The following is a 20,776-nucleotide window of genomic DNA, read 5'->3' on the forward strand; positions in this document are numbered from 1 at the left end:
TTGATAGCTTGATCGAGAAGCCGTATATGTCTTTCCACCTAAAAGTGAATTAGGCCAGAAAGATTTAAATTGCGATTTTTGGTTTATTATCATACCGATTCGTGGTTAGCTTGAGCAATGTTTACTTTCTCTTGCGAGGCTCGAAGCAGTTCTTCCGCCATTGAAGCGACATGAGTAATAAGATCTCTGGTGGTTGTCATTTTCTTGTTTTTATCAGGCCCAACAGATCTCCTAATTTCAAGAACAGATCCGCTTCGTGTTGGTGTTTGTGACGGAGAGGAAGTAGACTTCCCATTGTTCTCCGGCTTCTTCGTAGGACCTGTAGAGAAACCATTCAGGGATAACGATGTGTTTGTGGACGGTGTATTTATCACAAGTTGTTCTTCATGCGTTGAGACATTAGTAGATCCATTTTCTGATGCAGTTTCCGTGGTATCATCCACGATTCCTGCCATGGCTCGGCGTTGTTTAATATATTTCTGTAATGCAGGGCGTATACTAGCAGCACATGCTATAGTTCGTTTGTTCATGGATTGTAAAAACTGTAGCAACAGCAAGATCTAACCTAGTGTGTGCTCGTCGAGCTGACGCATGAGAGAAAGTTGACGGTGCAACGTTAGCGGTAATTGTTCGATGGCTGCAAATACATGTAGGTCAAATGGACCCAAAGCATGCTATAAAGATCCATACCTTCATAATGGGCCTCCCTGATAGCATCCCAGACCTCTTGTTCTTTTTCTGCTCTCTGTTGTTCGGTTGAATTGGTGATTTCTGGAATAGGGTCCGTTGAAACATCTATATCTTCTTCTGGGAAAGCAGCATCACGTCTCCTTTTTCGAGGCGACATCGGATTTTCGGATTAACATACAAAGTCCCAGAGAGACGAATTTGGGAGTAGAGTCAAAGCTGCTTGTCAGTGAAGTCTTCGTTGAACGCGTACTAATTGAAGAAAGGATCACATGCTACTTCCGTCAATGGTCATTGAACCCAATGATCACACATCTTCACACGGACCTCATCATCATCATGGTTATCGTTGGAAGCCCCTTGAAATATTACCGTGCTGGCCTCAAGGCCGCTGTTTTCCTGATATATTGCAGCATTCCCTTTCAGTGATCTCTATCTGTGTTTTCTGATGTTGAAAGTTCTCGACGTCTCTAACGGAGCGTTGAATATCGCTGCAGTCTGCGGCGTACCTTTCATCGGTGCTGCAGCTACAGTCGTAGATGGAATAGTCCGTACTTGTGAGGATGTAAAAGTTCACAAGGTATGACTATATCGATTCATTCTTCCACTTCCTACTACTAACATTTCTCTCAGAGAAGGACAAGGCAACTGTCAACTAGATGCTTACAAGTTCTCGGCATGCTAAGTGACCAAGCTTCGAAGTTGGAGGGCTCTGAGTTACAGAATATTGTGGACCAACTTGTCCCGTGAGTATTTCAAGCCGGATCAGATTGTTGGTGTTCATAAACACCTCTTCTTAAGAATACTAGAGAGAATTCAGAAAAGGACTTTACGTTGGTCGAGCTATAACTCTGTGATGACTTTCAGTGATTACCGCAAGAAAATATGCTCTTTACACCCCAGTTCTTACGTCCTCGTTTGGCAGTTAAGAATGGCGACATAAAAGAAGGAATAGAATTATGTGATTCTGAACTTGATACCGCAATGACATTGTTTTCGGTATGTGCAAACCCCCCTCCTTCGCGATATGATTTGGACCCACGAGATTCTTCTTCAGATCAAGTGAGTGCGCAGTTAGTAAGGTTTGTGATTTGTCTCTGATGTTCCATAGCTCTACTATCACATTGCACTCGTCACAACGCGAAATGCACGATATCATGAGGAGTCAAACAGAAGAAATGCGTGAAATGCGTGAACTTTTACATCGCGCTCTCAGTTCCAACGAGTTGCAAAATGCCAGTGTCGATATTGCTGAGCAATTGATGGCTGGTGGCCAAAATGTTAGCGCCTCGTTTTTATTTGCGTTGCGTATCTGAACAACCAGTCTTGCAGGATTTGCGGCAACTAAGAAAAGTCCAAGAAAGACAGTTTGGAGATGACATAGTTCGCTCTACGTCCCCGCTCCCTCAAGTTTCGGATAGTCAACTTTACTTAGAACTTCAACGAGATCTTATTACTCTCCATCGCGAAACTGGGATTCCCCCGACTATCAAAATTCTAGACGGGGAGGTTAAACGGTTGGACACAATACCCATTGCAGGTGGGACCTATAGCGATGTTTGGCTAGGCCTGTGGCTTGGGGAGAAAAAGGTGAAGAAATTGCTGAAGGTTGAAATGCCGCTTATATACATCATAAGGTCGCTTTAAAGGCTCTCAGAAATATTAGGGCAGCCGACCCAAAAGCTAAGAAGGTCAGGAAATGAAACATGGCACGGAAAGATCGTTTTAACCTTACTGGTCGTTGTAGCGTTTTGAAAACGAGATTAACATGTGGGCTGGCTTGAAGAATGATCACATACTCCCATTTTATGGAATTGTTACTGACATGGGTCAGCATATTCATATGGTGAATGAATCTGTCTTTGAACATCTCCCGCACACTTACGCTGCTTTGAACCCTTAGGTGTCACCCTGGCAAGAGAATGGAAACGTACTTGAGTATGGAATTCTTTCGTTTACTATATCCAACTAAATCATCTTCCATTTACAGATACGTCAAAACTCACGGAGATAGTAACACCCGCATTCGTCTGGTTAGTATATCCGGTAGCGTTCCTTCAAACTGCACTCTGATTACCTGCCAGATACGCGGTGCCGCTCAAGGGCTAGCATATCTACACTCACGCAAAATCATCCACGGAAACAGTGAGTGAAATCGGTATTACTCTTTTGGAAAGATAACGAGCCTTAATGTTACTCCCAGTGAAATGTGTGCGTCTCTGTCTAACTTTCGATTCACTTCCTTCTAACTGCACACTAAACTCAAACAGGCTAACATCCTGGTGACTGGAGAGGTACACATTTGTATCGTCGATAACCTACCAAGCTAACGAAGCTATTGCTCGGACGTCAGGGCGAAGCATGCATTTGTGACTTCGGGATGTCGAAAGTTATCGAGGAAGTCACGGAGAAGAGCGCTTCTGCCACGTTGACTGCTGGTGGGAATGCGCGCTGGATGGCTCCTGAACTGATCGAAGGCAGCACACCAACCGTAGAGGCGGATACGTATTCGTACGCCATGGCTATACTTGAATTGGTGACCGGGAAGCACCCATTTGCAGACTGTAAAACGACAGCTGCGGTTATATATGAGATTGTAGTACACAAAAGGATGCCTTCCCGGCCTGAAGCCTTGCAGTATTGGTTGTCAGATGGTCTATGGGAGCTTTTATGTGCATGTTGGCAAACAGATGCTGCATCACGGCCCTCAATGGCCCAGGTGACCTCATATATACAGGCAATGGAGGAAATGGCCTTTGCTTAAGCAACAGTTGGATAGGTATATATATAGTATGAGTTGTACAATAATCATATATTGGATTAATACTATCTGTGATATACCACAATGCAGAGGAACAGACAGACTGTTACCTTGGCTGGTAAAGAAATTTATGAGACAAAGTGAAGAAAAGCATAGGCCATAGCACAAAAAGAAACAAAGAGATTTACAAAATATCAAAGCAGTTGAAGAATCTGGTCAGAAAACATGTACAGTGGCTTATAAGACTGGAAGAAATTAATCATGACGAGAACCAACTGCTTTGCCAGTTCCTCCCTCTTCTTCAAGCCTTGCATTACTATCAACGATCAACTGTGGGGACAGTTTGGGATACACTGATGCTGAGTAGACAGGGTATTGATGGTTTAGATCTGCCCCGTCATGAAGACCGACAGTTGGGTATTGTGGATGAAATTGTGATGGAACACCTGCCAGTTGATAAAGGCCATGAGTTGCATAGGGCTGATGTGGAGATGTTTGAGCCAAAAAGGTATGCGTAGGGATTGTGGGGCCCATGATGTAGTGAGGAGTAGAGTACATAGAGGGCACATTGCTGGGTTTGGAAGACGCCGGAGGATAAGAGGTATAAATGCCCGGAAAGCCAGGGATTTGAACATAGGAACCAGTGTTCGGTGACATTCCAGGCGGAATGCTGGTGTGTGAAGCACCGATGATTTCAGGGGGCAGGTCATTCAGGTTAATATTCCTCCCTGTCAGACAACACATATACTCAGAACGAGAGGCAAAAGAACATTAATAGGCACAGGCATAGACGCACCCCTTCCATCGCGCTTCTTGTAAGGCCCTCTCTTCACGCCCTTCTTGCGCTCTTTCCTTTGGGAATCGACGCATTCATCGGAGCAACCGTACTTTATACAGCGAAGGCAAGGGCGTGCGTCGTCGCACTTCTTGCACGCCTTTTGGCAATGAGTACAAGCGTTCTTGACCTGCCTACGTTTGGGACGCAGCTGCTGGGCGGGCAGGAGAGCGCTTGGGAAGGAGTAAACATGCATGGTTACAGCAGAGATTGGTTGGGAAGAAGTCAAAGGTAGTGGTTCAAGAGAATCTTCGCCATCGATGCTTTTGTCGACGGCGGACGGCATGGGACAAGAAGCAGGGTGAGCCTGAACTTTGCGTTTCTCGGCTTAGTGGGCATCGCTGACATAAACTTGCCCTTCTTTGTCCAGCCGATCTGCTGTTGCACCCTTGCTATTTTTTAGAGAGTGCCCTGTTCATCTGAACTGAGTTCGATCCCCAACGCCTCGCTGTCGACTCGTTACAGCCTACGACGAGCACATCGGGACCTGTCTTCACCATCACGCCCTGAAAACTCCGCGCATATACCAACGCGCGTCTGTCACGCCCGGCTCTTTTTATTAAGTAACCTCGAGTAGCATGGCGCTCAGGCCAGAGGTCCTCCAAGCTTTCACTCTTCTAGGCATCGACCCAGACGCGGATATCCAGGTAGCCACCAAAGCTTATAAGCGACAAGCTCTCCTCCATCATCCGGACCGCAACCACGGCGACCCAAAGGCTACACAGCGGTTTCAAGAAGTTTGTGGGGGTATAAATATATTATGCACCGCTTTCTCACAAGCCAACCCCGCAGATCGGCGCAGCGTGGAACATCTGTCAAAGACATTTGGACAACCCTGCATGGGGACTCTCTGAATTCCAAGCGTCTTATACAAGTACGAAGAATACTTACAGATTCGCTGCCGACGATGATATTCCTTTGGACGAAGATGAGCTTCATCAATTCTATATGTACTCTATTTTCCCGTGTGTCGGTTCGATCACCTTGACCTAACGAATTTTACATAGGTTCATGTTCGCTGAAACGCTGTTTGGACGTTATACGCGTTCAAAAGGCCAACGTTAGTTCATTCTAAAAGGAAAGAGTTTTTAAGTTCTAATATGGCATAAAGGCTATCGTTATGAACGCTCTGGACGAACCGGAGGAGGCATTTATAGCTTTTCGGGGGGCCTCGCTAAGTCACAAGAACGTCAAGCGAGGAACACCGAGCGCCAAAGGAGGGAAAACGAAGAGTACGAAAAAAGAAAGCGCGAACTAGGTAATCCTTTCAAACAGTGCATCTGTCAGAAGAGTTAATACTACGTGATTCAGAGCTGGAAATTGAACAGGAACAGCGCGAGCACTCCTTGTTAGAAAAGAGAAATAAAGCAGATGAGGACCGCAGGGCAAAAGCCCTTGCAAATGCCTTCCGAGTTCGTTACTTTCCGTCTTTCTTCGCTCATCGATTAATATAAGAGTTCTTCTTTTGTTTTTATTAGGCGGCTAGTTCAGGTGATTCTGCTTCCGTGAAAAACGCTATAATTGAGTATGATCTCGATGTCAATGCACCCCAAAAACGATCCAAAGGGCCCAAGAAACAGGATACTGTACCACATTCTGATTCATTACTACATGTGGTAGCAGGCCATTGTGATGAAAAGTTATTTATGTTTCTAATCGAGCGAGGTAAACGCGTTGATTTAATTTTTTTTTCATAATTCTGACTCATAAAATAGGAGCCAATCCTGTCGCTCTGAACAAAGCTCAGCTCACTCCTTTCCATGTGGCGATTAGAGCTGGGAATACAAGTATTGTTCAATATATCATGGAACACCGCGGGAGGGCTTTTGACGTATACCATCCATCTAAGGCATCCCTTTCAGGCCTCACCCCTTTGCAGTTAGCTATCGAAAGTGGAGTTCCGTCCGTCGTGGAACTTTTAGTAAAGCATGCCACTACACATGATGTCGAAAGGTGTTGGAAGAGTAAAGATTGTTCCGAGGAGATCAAAGAGATTTTGCTGAAAAAGGTGATTAGCTCATAGTTTTTTACCCTCTCAGGCCCCTGATACCCCTTATCTCATAATATAGAAAGGATTCGTACCGCCGGAGATCCATTCATCTCCACTAGAGCCTGCACCATCAAAAAAATTGCAACGCCAAAAAGAACTAGCCCTAGAAAAGCAGGCAAGATTAACTCTCGAACTTGAACGAGCTACCATCAATCGTAGGAGGCGGGAGGAACGCGCCCGGAAGCGAGAAGAAAAGGATCGAGAAGAAGCTGCAATCACATTAGCGCAAGAACATGCACGTCTCAAGGAAGAGATGGAAGAACGCCAGCGATTGGAGGACAATCGCCGGGAACAAGAACAAGTACGGCTCCAGGCGGAGATGAAAGAAAGGCAACAACTGGAAACCATCCATAGAGCTCAGGAGCAGTCTCGGCTCAAAGCTGAGATGGAAAGAAAAAGACTGGAAGATGATTGTAGACTTCAAGGACGACCTCGAACAAAAGTAGAGGGAGAAAGTCCGTTAAGAGTAGAAGTGGAGAAGCGTGCCCTAGTAACTTCAAGACCAATGGTAAAGAGAAAAGAGAGAAGTGGTAAAGATCAATCAGAGAAAGAGGAACCGGCGATGGAAACATCTGAGCGGCCCAGACATCGTAGTAAGGAATCGCACTCACGCACATCTTCATTGACGACTTCCGTGGACGCACCCGTTGAGATTGAGAAAGTTGTCCCGCCACCAAACGTAGTGAACGTAGATGAACGCACAGCAGACCGATCTTTGAAAATAAAAGAGAAACGCAAAGAGGTCATGGCTAAAAGGAGACGAGAGAAGAAAAACGAACAAGCAGGGAAGCCGACGTTGGCAATAGCCAATAACATTAGCTCGATGCCAAAGGCAGAATCTTCGAAAAAACACCATTATATGGTAATTTTCACTTTATTTAAAAACATGGGTGGCTCAAAGAACTCCAAATTAAAAGATGACTGCTAAAGATGGGCAAAATACAGTGGATGAGGTTGACAGGAAAAGGGTAAGCCATCTACAATGCAAATTACACTATGAGAGTGACCCTGGGGACAGAATGAAGAAATACTGCGTCGCCGAGCAGAGCAAAGCGCCAGAGACAAGGAGAGGCACCGCCGGCTAGTCGAAGAACGAGCCAAAGCAGCCGAAATTAATCGTAGATCAGACGCCGGTACTGACTCAAGTTTACTCCTGGCGCATGTATCGACTGGTAGACGCCCGGAGCAAGAGATAGCTCGAGCAGAAAATAAGTGGGTATAAAATGGTCACTGCTGGGAGTATTTTATTGGGTAACTGATACATTTCCCGTAGCCGCATTCCGAGTCAAGCTCCATTGCTCGTACCACAAGCAACAATCCCTCTCTCTGGGGCAGATTTTGAGAATTACATAGAGGATATCCAGACATGCATAGTTCCAGAGGATCTGTTTGGAGAGGAGCGCGAGCCTGGCTTCGTATCAAGTAGAGGTCGAGGCCGACGAAGGCCCAGATATTTTGGTAGCAGATAGAGATCTGCCACTTTGTACAAATAGTAACAAACACTGACATGAGGTGAATTCGGCCAACAAACATCGCGCCAGACATCCTCCTGCGCCAGACTGCTTGTCCTTCTGGCAGTACTCGAAGCTACATAGAACCGCTTTCACATTTTCCTTCCTTTTCTATATCATTTCCAGGGTCTCTTTTTCTTTTCTTTCTTCTTTCTATTAACGCCTTTCACGGCAATTCTAATGTCTGCGCCCCCATCTCCCCGAATCGGACATTCACCTAAACGTAATTCCTCAACCAAGAAAAGAGATCGACCTGAGGCCCTCGAAATTCCGGGCGAGGATAGGAAGGCTGTATCAGACGGCGAAATCCGTTATGAACGCGAATATCTTGTTCCTGAGGACAAGAATACAGAAGAGGTAATATATAATTCTGCTTTCAGTGAAGGCACTTCGTTGATCGTGGCACAGCGCCAGCAATTCACCTTGAATGTCACCATACCCGACGGTACACCGATGGAACGAGAACAAACCCTTTCACGCCCCACGTCTTCAACTTCCTCACTTGATCCATACTATTTTGGAATTCAGTCAGAATCCGAATCACCTTCAGCACCCCTACCGTCAGCCAACACGTATCTTACTGCCACTACGCCCGATCATCAGCGACCTATTGAGCCTACCACTCCAGCGCGCAATCCAGCTGCAATCGATAGACGTGGCCTCGTTGGTGTTGGAGAATTAGCTACCCCTCGCTGGGCTCGAGAGGGAAGCACTGATCGTGATGATACTGTTCTGGATGCTGAAGCTGAAGGGTATGATGTCGTGCCGAACGATGGCGAGGAAGAGGATCACCCGGATAGTCCTTGGACCATTGAAGCCATTGATGGCGAAAGCTCAGAAAGAGAGGAGGTACGTGAATATGTTAGACCCTTTCTTTGCATCGATATTAAACCTTTCCAAGGTTTCCAATTTGCAACCACATTTGCAACCACCACCGCGGACACTTCGCACACGACCTTCCATTGCAGATGAGAGTGGAGGAGAAGAAATTTTATATCCACGCAACATCCATTCGAGTGTACAGGCAAAGGAAGACATAGGCTCGACTCTTGCTGACGATACACCTAAATTCTCTCATCCTCCTGAGTATTCCTCTCCTGATGTCAATACGGTGGGATTGTCGCCACCCAGCGCCTTTAATCCAAGCGCACGGAAAACCAGGAAGCGGACATCGGGGGAATTTGAATTGGATCAAACCGGCACATTGACTACCAAGTCACCTATATCAAGCTCGTCAACCAGAGATAAGCCTAAGGATGACAGATCGGCTCGAAAGCATCGTAGCCTTAATATCTCCACAGTCTCGCCTAGAGAATCCAAAACCAAAGAACGACGCAGAGATAGCAGCGGTTTAACAATAACCAGCAGCATCAAGACTGCGCCGTTACCAGGGAAAACACCAGAACGACATATCAGGCAAAGTTCTGCGAGCTCAACTACTTCCAATGCTCCCGAAAGCCATCATTCGCGACGCGTCCACACTACTGACTTTTCTCATCTTCCTCCATCTCCCTCCTCTTCGTCAATTCAACAATTCCTACGCACGACAGCAGGGGCTACCGCATCGCAGCCCTCATCTTTGCATCGTTCTTCAAAGGACAATCTTCAGGCGCATTCATCTCCTAACGTAGCACATGCACTTCTTCGTGGTAATCATGAAGGTTGGAATCTGGATGATGAGGCAACTGCGGAAGCTTTTCGTAAATTGGATGGCATGGTTGGGAAGGGTGCTCGTGCTCGTGCCAGTGTTGGTAGCTTCGGGAGGCCCTCCAGTTCGAGTCGTCCAGGAACCCCCGCCAGTAAATCCGGCAGTCAATGGGAAGGTATCAGCACATCCGATTCTGGAAAGTCTAAGCGTGGCAGTGGTAACGTCAAGGATGGTGCATCATCAAAAGACAAAGGTGAATTCAGCTTGCAGGACCTTGTGGAGCCGTCTGTTGCGGCGGTTAGCAGCGACGAACAACCTCAGAGTCAACCACCTCTTGATAAAACACCCAAAAAAGCTAATGCCAGCGCAAGGTTGAGCTTTACACCAAAACGCGGTTCTACTTCCTCCACTACGTATGCGAGTACCCCAAGTTCGCGGGATTCGGCGTCCATGTCGGCAGCCACCAGTGTTACTTCTGTATCAGCCGCTTCAGGACGTCATTCTTCCAATAAAGGCCGAAGAAATAGTGCAAGCAGCGATGTTTCAAGTATTCACTCAACTGACGCTTCACATTCAGCTCTCAATGGGGATTCAACTGAAGTAAAGGTCGTTCCTCCTGTTCCTCCTCTTCCCAAAGATTTGTCGACCTATCGTTCTCCTCCATCCACATCTTCGGGCCTCACTTTCCCAGTCTTACCTACAGATGATAAAATCTACACAAGCGAGATTCAGTTACAACCACATCGAAACGCATCCCTTGAAGCTCCCCCATCTTATACCAGTCCCGTCGTTTCTCCTGCTGCATCCTCGTCTACCCGGCGAGAAAGCCAGCACTATTCTTCGACTAACGAAAGTTCTCCTGCTGTTCCCAAGACTCCTTCAAAGAAATGGAGCTTCAGTGCTCTTAATCTCAAGCTCTCTGGTTCTCCGTCAAACCAAAAGACCTCGTCTTTCCCACTGAGTCCTCGCTCGGTTACATTCGGACAGCAAGGTCGCAAATCTTTATCAAAGGAACAGCCAACCTCTTCGTCGTCTGCAAGTGCACCTTGGTCTCCGAATCACCCCGATGCTATGACGTCTGCAGGTTCACTGACGTCTCTTTCATCTGTCGGATCTGTGAGAACACCTGCTCAGATGCCTTCCCTTTCCAAGACTCCCGACCGCGCGCCTCAGACCAGTCGTCCAGGTACTGGATCAAGTACGCATACTACTTCAGGTCTTACTGCTCCTCCACCTGGTCCTCTTAGTCCATCCTCTTCCATCCGCCGTGGTCAAAACAAGCGTTTGACTCCATCTTCTATACCATTTTTCCGACGATCCTCATCTCAATCTATGCAAGTTCCTCCTCCAACTGGGCCGAATCCATCGTCTTCCCCTCCCGTTCCTGGCCTGTTGTCCGCAAATCAGTCCTACATGAAGCAGAGTACCTCTCCTTCTCAGGATTACAGTTCTATTTCTACCTCGACGCCAGGCGCTGCTCATAAGAAATCCTCTATGCTTAGTTTGGGTCTGCCTTCACTGTTAAAGTCGAGTTCTCGTAGAAGCTTGCATTCAGATGCCAAGGATGCTGCCAAGGAACAACAAAGAGTAAAGGATGCTGCTCGTGAATCGGAGAAGGAAAGAATTAAGCTTGAAAAGGAACGTCAAAAAAAGGAAGACAAAGATAGAAGTGAAAGTAGGATATCAGTCATTATGAATAGGAAAAGGGGCAAGGTATGTCTGAAAAATTCATCCCCAGATGAACGGGCTATTTACATTCTAAATTTTTAGACTCTATCTTCAGCTGATCCAAGGAAGCCCAAATCACCAGTCAATCTACCTCCGATGCAAATCGCTGCTTTGGAGCCTGTCACCGCGCAAAGAGTTGCGAAGCTCAAGTCCAATGCCATTCCTGTCTCTTCTACCTCCAGTCGAACCTCTACCTCTTCTTCATCTTCCCGATTAACAAATCAAACTGTCAGTTCCATGCAAAAGCAGTCGGACACTTCTCTTCGCAGTCGCAATCAGTTACCGACCATTGCTGGCTCTCCGTCAGTAGGAACGACAGGAACCAGCAGTTCTCAAACGCTGAAGGAGGGTCGAGAGCCTCCATCGACTTTAATGAATTCTACATCTGGCCTCCCCAAAGAAACACCCACCAAGATCCCTCGCATTTCTAGTCGGACATCCGCAGTGGCCTCCCCGCCTTTGAAGAATTCTACTTCCACTCCGGCGGCCAGGAGGGCAAGCAATCTTGCTGTCGCATCCTCGAACAACGCTTCTCCTGTCAGTTTGTCAACGAATGAATTTGGTGTTATCGAGAATGAGGATGGGGCAACACCCAAAGTGCGGCAGAGCACTGTGCGTGCTTCTCCATCTGCTTCCAACGCCTCGATATCTCGCGTTCCTCGTCAGTCCACTATCAGTGGTTCAATCAATGCACCGCAGTCATCTGCTACCACGCCGCGCAAGCCTAATAGAGACTCGATGTCTTTCATTGGACTTCGCAAATCTTCGACGAATTCAGTCGCCTCGCTTTCTGGAACAGGTAATGTAAGCGAGACGTCCACGACCCATCATCGATTTTCTGTTCTTTCCCCTTCAAAGGGACTAAAGCTGTTGGCACCCAAAAGTTCCACCAGGGCATCAACATCAGGGCTTAATCAAAGCATTCATCAGCCGTCGGCCTCGCCTTCTTCGTCTCGGCAATCTCTTTCAACCCCATCTCCAGCTCCCAGTTCGCCAGATGAAGAGGAACTTATTGGCGACGAAGAAATGCTACACTACATAAAGCGACAACATGCTAAAAAGTTGGCAGCGGGTGCTAGTCAGGAAGAACTGGACGAAATGCTTAAATTCCCTGAACCAGTTCCTCCTGGTACTCCATCTTCACCAGCCAGTAAGTTATCACCGTCTCTTCTATGGGTATGTATCCTAACAATAAATAGGTATTCTGAAAAGTTCGCAGGCACAATCTCTTTCAGAATTTGAGCGGAAGGAAATTTTGGATTACCCCTCGGTCTATTGCATTGGCGCTAATAGCAGGAAGAAGCTGGCGGTTCTGGACAACCCCACCAATAATTATGGCTACGACGATGAACGAGGAGATTACCTCGTTGTAAATCATGACCATCTTGCATACCGTTACGAAATTATAGATACCCTCGGAAAAGGTTCCTTTGGTCAGGTTTTGCATTGCAGGGACCACTGCACGGGTGAATCAATGGCTGTCAAGATCATTCGGAACAAAAAACGATTCCATCATCAAGCATTGGTTGAGATTAAGATTCTTGACAACCTTCGCAAATGGGTTAGTCATTTCATTCACGAATTTTAAACAGACACTCATTTATTTCTTAGGATGCGGACGAGAAACATCATGTCATCAAGATGACGGAACATTTTTACTTCCGAAATCACCTGTGCATTGCCATGGAATTGCTTAGTATCAATTTGTATGAGTTGATCAAGGCAAATGGCTTCGTAGGGTTCACTACTGCTCTTATCCGTCGATTCACAAGTCAGATGTTACTTTCTCTATCTTTAATGCGACATCATCGCATTGTTCATTGCGATCTTAAACCAGAGGTAATTTCATCTCATCATGTTTCAATGTTTCACTCGACGAATCTTTCTCTAGAACGTCCTCCTTCGTCATCCAGCCAAGAGTGGGATCAAAGTGATTGATTTTGGGAGTAGTTGTTTCGAGCATGAAAAAAGTAAGTTTACTTATAATTATATTCTCTTTCCAGTATACTCATTCTACTGTTAGTATATACATACATCCAAAGTCGCTTCTATCGCTCACCTGAAGTCATCCTTGGAATGAATTATCATATGGCCATCGATATGTGGAGTTTGGGATGCATACTAGCTGAGCTCTATACGGGATTTCCTATATTCCCCGGGGAGAACGAGCAGGAGCAATTGGCATGCATCATGGAAGTGCTCGGGGTTCCAGATAAGGAATTTATTAACCGTAGTTCACGCCGGAAACTTTTTTTCGGTGAGGATCTGATGTTTGACACCTGTTCATAATGCTAACCAACGATAGATACCAATGGAGCCCCTCGAATTGTCCAAAATTCAAAAGGTCGGAAGCGTAAGCCAGGAACGAAAACATTGGCATCAGTTTTAAGGTGCAATGACGAAGAATTCGTTGATTTTGTTGCCAAATGCCTCATTTGGGACCCGGAGAGGCGAATGAAACCTCAGACTGCTATGCGCCACCCCTTCATTCTAGCAGGACGGAAACCAAAACCTGTAACGACTACAACCAGACCTTCTGCGTCTTCCTCTAATTTAAGTACCCGGGGAAAATCCACAGTTACGGAAACCCCAAAGAAGTCTCTCATCAGTGCCCCAACCCCTCTTACCGCTCGAACAACCAGAACAACCACTACTAATGGCGGACCAACAACTCCAAGTAATTCTCATTCTCAGGCTGTAGGATCGAGTTCGTTGCAGACGTCAAGGTCATATCGTACTTCTCAGTCTCACAGTCTATCTGGCTTCCATTCTAGTCGGACTCTGACTGGTTACGCAGTAAGTTTTCTATGAGAGTTATATGTTTCTGTCATACTTACTCGAGGGAACACGTAGTCCAGCTCGACAAACAAGTAACAGCATGACTGCCTTCCTGGTTCCCCTTTGTTGATTGTTGTAGTTCTTGTTGCTGTATTTCATTTCCTTCTCCTTCACGCAATCTCGTTTTTCTGCATGGTGTTCAATTTACATATAATTCGCATTACTTATTAAACAACAACGTTGTGCAGTGGATATACCTTTCGTTTCAAATATAAAGGGTGCAGTTTAGGTATATATTCCATTAAATGGTGGAATCTCCCGCCTCGTCTAAGCATCTTAATTTCAGGTATACATCACTCCCTAAGTTTCAAGGATAGTCAACGAACTGATCGAAGCATTAAATAAAGTATAATCCTTACCCCAACCTTCCAATGAGAAAAAGTCAAGTGAACCTCCAAAGTATCTTGGTGGCGATGTCAGTGTATTATGGGAGGAAAAGGAAAGGTCCTTCACTTAGCGTATAAGCGACTCATAGGCAAACCATAGCCAAGTCCCGCTATTGTCCCCAATCCCGTTTGTAGGCCTTTCCCTGTGATTTCACCGAAAATGTTTGAATTTGCGTCGTCGTCTTCCCCACCGATTGAAGCACTTCCACCAATGTGTTGGGCAGCGTATGGTCCACCTCCATCCCCAGACATTGATCCTGAACCTCGTCCAGCCGTAGTAAATGCGTAAGAAAATATTCGGGCCATATTAGAAGGTAAAACCCCTCCTCCTTGATCACGTATACGCATAGACAAGTACGTCGCTCCTTTTGTACTGTTCGCAGTTGGTGGGGATATTGTTATGGTGACAGGAGGATAAGTTATCAAAGATGCACTCTGGTTGTGAAGCTTGGCCTGATGTTCAACAGTTGCTCGAAACGAATTTTTTAGGATTTCGGTCAGCATGTATTCGAGATGTACAGGAACATAACTACAGACAGGTACCGTTAACATACTCCAAGCTAATGAAGAACTGAACTCACGGAAATGTGGCATCTGTATAACCATCTATCATAATTGCAGGACTTCCCCCGAGTGTGGCCTCACATAATTCAGTGACATACGAGCCACACATGTTTATCATGGATTTGGGGGAGCATCTCATGTCTACAACACCCACATAAGCGGTAGGGTCGCTTGGAAAATCTAATGACTGCGACACCGCAATGTGCTGCTCGGCAATTAGACGGATAGATATTCTGTTACGAATGGCGCCGTCCAAAAAGTCGCTTATTTGAGTTGGCGACATGTATCGAGAGCATTCTTGGAACCTAAGCAAACAAAAATGAGCAGTACTTGTAAACAACGGGCAAAGTGAGTTTACCCTTTCGCCATGGTGGGTATATCATTGGCATGTCGCTGAACCAGAGCTGCTAACTGCTCTACAAACTCACCATTTTCTCGAAGATTTGTCACTGGAGGGTGGGTTGCCAACCATTGAAAACCTTCCTTAAACGCGTTCAATGTCTTTGTGACGTAAGGGTTCGTGCCTACAATAAAGGGAAGCGCCTCCAAAGCGCGAATCCGTGTAGCGAGCCTTCTAGGCAATTCCGCCAACGCGTATGACCCAGATGACAAGACAGACTCTGGGGTAGTCGGATGTCCGTAGGATAGTAGTTGAGCTAAGTTCAGTGGTCGCGGTGGTGTGGATTCATATCTTGCCAACAATTCCCTCATTTCTGCAGAGGATGGCGCTGGTGCTCGGCGATGATAGTTTCGACTGTATGATAGGCACTGATTGATACTTCCACGACATTTTATGGACCATGAAGAATGTTTTCGAGCACATAACGATAAAGTCATGGTATAATATCCAATGAACTGCGTTTTTTGTCCAGGAAAGCAATCTGTTGATAGGCGCTAGTGTAGTGGATGGTGGTAGGTTTACACACAAGCCATTCATCGTAATTTGTGGACAACCGTATTTAACAACGCGGATCATTCATCCGGACGGTGCAAGTAATTGGTTATGGATTAGGTAATTCATTAGATATGTGTTGAGACTTCATCGGGAGGTCGTGCGGAGATACGTATGCTAACTTAGATGCAAGAGAATTATATTACAGAATGGACGAAAAAATATACATGAAGAAAACTGCCCCTAATTGTAAACTTGATACAGCGGTCTGAAGGAAGTACATAAGAAACTTAAAAAGGTCAAAACATTTGCGAAAGAATTGACTTACGTGCTCGAAAACTTGGTTCCTTGTCTCACTACTTTCTCGACAGCATCCAAGAAGTCGCGTTCTGAAGCAACTTTCCGGCGAGCACGAATAGCAAACATGCCAGCCTGGTAAAGCAAGGTGTCATTGAAAGGCTGGATATATTGAACTGAAAAGTACCTCTGTAGCGACTGAGCGGAGCTCAGCTCCTGTAGTATTGGGGCATAGCCTAGCGATGAGGTCAAATCGAATATCCCGTTCAACGTTCATGCTGTAAAAGGATAAGAAAGCATTATAAAGATCAATGTGATGCCAGACATGCCTTCGCGCGTGTATTCGCAGAATATGAGCACGGCCTTCGTTGTCTGGCAAAGAAAACTCAATTCGGCGATCGAGACGGCCGGGTCGCAATAGTGCAGGATCAAGAGTATCAGGCCTTACAAAATGATAAATCTAAGATGGATGCGAATGCAAGAAACTTACATACCTGTTTGTGGCCATAAGGATTTTAATATTGCCTCGATTGTCAAATCCGTCCAGTTGGTTAATCAACTCCAACATCGTTCTTTGCACCTCGTTGTCGCCTCCTGCGCCGTCATCAAAACGAGCTCCACCAATGGCATCAACTTCATCGAAAAAAATAATGCAGGCTTTCTTGCTCTTCGCCATCTCGAATAATTCTCGAACCATACGAGCACCTTCACCGACGTATTTCTGAACCAGTTCTGAACCAATTACACGGATAAATGTTGCGTCTGTGCGGTTAGCGACAGCACGGGCACATAGCGTTTTCCCTGTGCCAGGAGGACCGAAAAGAAGAACACCCTTCGGCGGGTCGATACCTAGCGTGACGAATCGTTCCGGCTATTAAATGGTTAGACACTGCAAAGAGATGCACAACAGACAGTTACCGAAAGCAGAGGGGTCTCTACAACCTCCCGAAGTTTCTCAATCTGCTCTTTGCAGCCGCCAACATCTGAATATGTAACGTCTGGCTTTTCTTCGACTTGCATCATTGTCACCGAGGCATCAATTTTGGGAGGCAGTGGGATTTGAATTTGATACTTGGTGCGATCCACACTTACAAGAAATTAGTGTGCTAACCTATTATATTAATATCCAGACTTACCCAACGCGCATTCCTTCCTCTATATCTGTGGCGGCAACGCGGTCCCCAAGTCCAACTACAAATTTAGCAATCTGCTTGATGTTGATGACGTATTTGTCTTGCTCGTCGGCTCCCTTCTGACCTTGCTGTGCACCTTGCGCGTTGACGGCCTTCGCTGCCTTTTCCAGCTCTGGGTCCTTTTGGATAATCTTTGTGCAACGTGCAACCTGCAAGGGATGTTCCTCTCCCATCCTTTGTCTGTCAGCAGCCAGATCCCATAGATTTGGAGAGGCGAGGCCAGTATCCGACTCCTTAACACCTATTTCTACTTGAGCTTGGAACAAAAAAAATGCAACTGCACTGCGCACCTAATTTCTCGTTTATTCGGGCCTGAATGTCTTTAATATCCTTCTCAGCATCGCGAATTTTCTTTGCATAAGGACCTTGTCCCTACAAACCACCATGTTAGTAATCCTCGGTTAACGAAACGCGTAATGGCGTACATAAGTCTTGAGAATTTGGATATCACTGTCGTCGAGGGCTGAATATTTTTGTATCAGGCATTTAGAAAGAGAGAGAACGCGTTGTGAACCAACCAACGATCTTCTCGTCGTCCTTGCTGTCGACCTTTTTCTCGTCTGTACGGAGTAAAGGTAAGATTGTGTTTAGTAGAACTCCCTAATGAACATACACTTTTCCCAATCACTTAATATCGAACTGTCAGAAAGAGTATACAGATTGTAATAGAATGTGCTTACGCTTTTGGTGGCATAGTGTGCTGTATTCAAGTTATGGACGTGGAGGGAGGGGATTGTAGGAAACAAAGTAAGTAGATCTCAGAAAGTGACGAATACCCCCTCTGAATGAATACGCGTCCTCCACGTGATGTTGTCGGGCATTGCCGAATAGCCGATAAGGGTGATTTTGGCTGAGTGTCATAGTGCAGCCCGTGCTCAACTGCGCCATTGCTCTTACCACCACTTCTTACATCAGATCATGGCTGGTGCACTTCAAAACGCGAAGAAAGATCTCCCGAAAATTAAAGATGAGGAAAGGGAGAGCAGGTTCGGACAGGTCTTTGGTGTATCAGGACCTGTCGTCATTGCGGAAAACATGATCGGCGCTGCTATGTATGAGCTTGTTCGTGTCGGCCACGATGAGCTTGTTGGAGGTTGATCAACTTTATTACGAATATAAAGGCCGTATTAACTGGTTCCTTCAGAGGTTATCAGGATCGAAGCAGATAAAGCAACCATCCAGGTTTACGAAGAGACATCTGGGGTCACTGTTGGTGATCCAGTACTGCGGACGGGCAAGCCCTTGAGTGTGGAACTTGGTCCAGGCAAGTATCGTACATTTTCACTTTATGTATAAGCTTACATGAATGAAAGGTCTTATGGGAAACATTGTTGACGGTATTCAGCGACCGTTACGCGTTTGTAATTTGTTCGCCATTTTTTGCTCCTATCCTGACGCTTTACACAGAGCATCCAAGAACTATCCCAATCCATTTATATTCCTCGCGGAATAAATACAGATGCACTTGACCGAAGCATTCAATGGGATTTTACACCCACCACCTTCAAGGTGTGTTCTTCTCCAACTTACCGCGACGTGGCTGTTCATGGTGTTAATGATTGTTAGGTGGGCGACCACATCACAGGAGGTGATATCTTTGGTCGCGTTTATGAGAATTCTCTGGTGGACAACCATAAAATTATGCTATCCCCCAGGGCGCTTGGAACAATCACCAGCATCGCGCCTAAAGGCAGTTATGCCGTGGATGTAAGTATTTTGTTGTGTGTTTCACTAAAAAGAGTATTAATTTTTTTGCAGGACATAGTCTTGGAGACAGAATTCAACGGAAAAATCACAAAGCATACAATGATGCAGCTTTGGCCTGTGCGAGCACCCCGACCAGTAACCGAGAAACAGACTGCCGACTATCCCCTCTTAACTGGTCAACGTATTCTAGACGCTCTATTCCCGTGAGTCGCAAATATATTAGTTGTCCAATCGTTGACTAAAAACCTGATAGGTGTGTCCAAGGAGGGACAACCGCAATTCCAGGTGCTTTCGGTTGTGGAAAAACCGTCATTTCACAAGCTCTATCAAAGTTCTCCAACAGTGATATTATCGTCTACGTTGGTTGCGGAGAACGAGGAAACGAGGTACTTTTTATCTTCCGTTGAAATTCTGCCTTCAAATTAACTTGGTCATATTCAAGATGGCAGAGGTCTTGATGGAGGTAAGATTGGTTCCTCTCGCCTTTCTTCAAAACCCCGATCCTTAACGGATGACCATAGTTCCCTGAATTGACTATGGATGTCGGAGACCGTCAAGAACCTATCATGAAGCGTACGACACTGGTGGCTAATACCTCCAATATGCCTGTAGCCGCTCGTGAGGCCTCTATATATACTGGAATTACCCTTTCGGAATACTTCCGTGATCAAGGCTCAAATGTTGCCATGATGGCCGATTCCACTTCTCGATGGGCAGAAGCTCTGCGTGAAATTTCTGGACGTTTGGCAGAGATGCCCGCTGATTCTGGGTATCCTGCTTATCTTAGCACAAAATTGGCGAGCTTCTACGAACGTGCGGGCAAGGTTATCTGTTTGGGTAATCCGTCTCGTCAAGGAACAGTCTCAATTGTTGGAGCGTTAGTCTTTTGGTCAATTTCTCGCCTTTACATGCTCATATCATTTGGTCCAGTGTATCTCCTCCTGGAGGTGATTTCTCTGATCCTGTTACCGCTGCTACCTTGGGCATTGTTCAGGTCTTCTGGGGTCTCGACAAGAAATTGGCGCAGCGCAAGCATTTCCCGTCAGTCAATTGGTCTTTATCTTACTCCAAGTACACCAAAGTTTTGGAGTCGTACTATGAAGCAAACGAACCTGGCTTTGTTGAGCTACGCACCAAGACAAAAGAAATCCTTCAGAAAGAAGAGGATCTTGCCGAAATCGTGCAACTCGTTGGGAAGAGCGCTCTGGGTGAAGGCGACAAAATCACTCTAGAAGTTGCACGCATGCTCAAAGATGACTTCTTGCAACAAAATGGTATCAGCGAGTACGATCGATTCTGCCCATTCTACAAGACCAGTGCGATGTTAAGAAACTTCGTCGGATTCCATGATGCTGCCGTAAGAGCCGTTGCACAGAATGACCTCACTTTCGCCAAAATCAAGGATTCGGCGAGCGATATCATGTTCAAGTTGTCTCAGATGAAGTTCGAGGTATGTTTTTTTTACAACGAGTACAACTATCTTCTAAGAAGCACGTTCGTATTTGTAGTCACCTTCTCAAGGCAAAGAACCCATAAAGCAGAAACTGGATGCTCTTTATGGTGAAATTCAAGACAAATTCCGACAGTTGGCAGAATAGATCTCCTCTTTCACATGATTCCACACGGATATCTGGAACTCGTACATATGGACTACTGGTCTTCCATCCAGCAGCAGTACA

At 45.9% G+C, this 20,776-nt stretch overlaps 6 protein-coding genes across 6 annotated transcripts; 4 read left to right on the top strand and 2 right to left on the bottom strand.

The window, feature by feature from the left end:
- Window positions 1–1,671: 1,671 nt before the first annotated feature.
- JR316_0003324 (Proto-oncogene tyrosine-protein kinase Src) lies at window positions 1,672–3,451 on the top strand (the record flags this gene model as incomplete). Its single annotated transcript, XM_047889097.1, is given in 12 exon segments — window positions 1,672–1,749; window positions 1,762–1,769; window positions 1,799–1,967; window positions 2,020–2,277; window positions 2,325–2,378; window positions 2,435–2,533; window positions 2,591–2,625; window positions 2,678–2,720; window positions 2,772–2,832; window positions 2,891–2,898; window positions 2,958–2,981; window positions 3,041–3,451. 12 exon segments carry the CDS (start codon window positions 1,672–1,674, stop codon window positions 3,449–3,451), a joined length of 1,248 nt encoding a protein of 415 aa, XP_047751471.1.
- A 252-nt stretch (window positions 3,452–3,703) lies between these two features.
- On the bottom strand, window positions 3,704–4,569 carry JR316_0003325 (putative transcriptional regulatory protein C27B12.11c; the record flags this gene model as incomplete). The annotated part of the gene is made up of 2 exons (XM_047889098.1): window positions 3,704–4,176; window positions 4,245–4,569. The coding sequence occupies 2 exons, from the start codon at window positions 4,567–4,569 to the stop codon at window positions 3,704–3,706; spliced, it is 798 nt and encodes a 265-aa protein (XP_047751472.1).
- Window positions 4,570–4,861: 292 nt separating this feature from the next.
- JR316_0003326 (Chaperone protein DnaJ) lies at window positions 4,862–7,802 on the top strand (the record flags this gene model as incomplete). The annotated part of the gene is made up of 11 exons (XM_047889099.1): window positions 4,862–5,020; window positions 5,076–5,233; window positions 5,291–5,343; window positions 5,395–5,541; window positions 5,595–5,695; window positions 5,762–5,948; window positions 5,999–6,291; window positions 6,353–7,195; window positions 7,251–7,301; window positions 7,352–7,545; window positions 7,607–7,802. The coding sequence occupies 11 exons, from the start codon at window positions 4,862–4,864 to the stop codon at window positions 7,800–7,802; spliced, it is 2,382 nt and encodes a 793-aa protein (XP_047751473.1).
- Window positions 7,803–8,024: 222 nt separating this feature from the next.
- JR316_0003327 (Dual specificity tyrosine-phosphorylation-regulated kinase 4) lies at window positions 8,025–14,102 on the top strand (the record flags this gene model as incomplete). The annotated part of the gene is made up of 10 exons (XM_047889100.1): window positions 8,025–8,693; window positions 8,746–11,205; window positions 11,263–12,024; window positions 12,079–12,370; window positions 12,420–12,781; window positions 12,832–13,059; window positions 13,112–13,190; window positions 13,244–13,477; window positions 13,526–13,897; window positions 14,074–14,102. The coding sequence occupies 10 exons, from the start codon at window positions 8,025–8,027 to the stop codon at window positions 14,100–14,102; spliced, it is 5,487 nt and encodes a 1,828-aa protein (XP_047751474.1).
- A 197-nt stretch (window positions 14,103–14,299) lies between these two features.
- On the bottom strand, window positions 14,300–18,278 carry JR316_0003328 (26S proteasome regulatory subunit 7; the record flags this gene model as incomplete). Its single annotated transcript, XM_047889101.1, has 15 exons — window positions 14,300–14,358; window positions 14,418–14,461; window positions 14,512–14,973; window positions 15,026–15,313; window positions 15,367–15,762; window positions 16,229–16,332; window positions 16,385–16,475; window positions 16,527–16,640; window positions 16,692–17,068; window positions 17,116–17,284; window positions 17,334–17,631; window positions 17,681–17,762; window positions 17,816–17,853; window positions 17,909–17,950; window positions 18,167–18,278. 15 exons carry the CDS (start codon window positions 18,276–18,278, stop codon window positions 14,300–14,302), a joined length of 2,676 nt encoding a protein of 891 aa, XP_047751475.1.
- Window positions 18,279–18,308: 30 nt separating this feature from the next.
- Window positions 18,309–20,695, top strand: JR316_0003329 (V-type proton ATPase catalytic subunit A; the record flags this gene model as incomplete). Its single annotated transcript, XM_047889102.1, has 10 exons — window positions 18,309–18,483; window positions 18,535–18,680; window positions 18,798–18,899; window positions 18,957–19,097; window positions 19,149–19,300; window positions 19,351–19,483; window positions 19,540–19,560; window positions 19,619–19,974; window positions 20,028–20,547; window positions 20,606–20,695. The coding sequence occupies 10 exons, from the start codon at window positions 18,309–18,311 to the stop codon at window positions 20,693–20,695; spliced, it is 1,836 nt and encodes a 611-aa protein (XP_047751476.1).
- Window positions 20,696–20,776: the final 81 nt, after the last annotated feature.

The sequence above is a fragment of the Psilocybe cubensis genome, chromosome 3, assembly GCF_017499595.1.
Source record: "Psilocybe cubensis strain MGC-MH-2018 chromosome 3, whole genome shotgun sequence".
In the NCBI taxonomy this organism is placed as follows: Eukaryota; Fungi; Basidiomycota; class Agaricomycetes; order Agaricales; family Agrocybaceae; genus Psilocybe; species Psilocybe cubensis.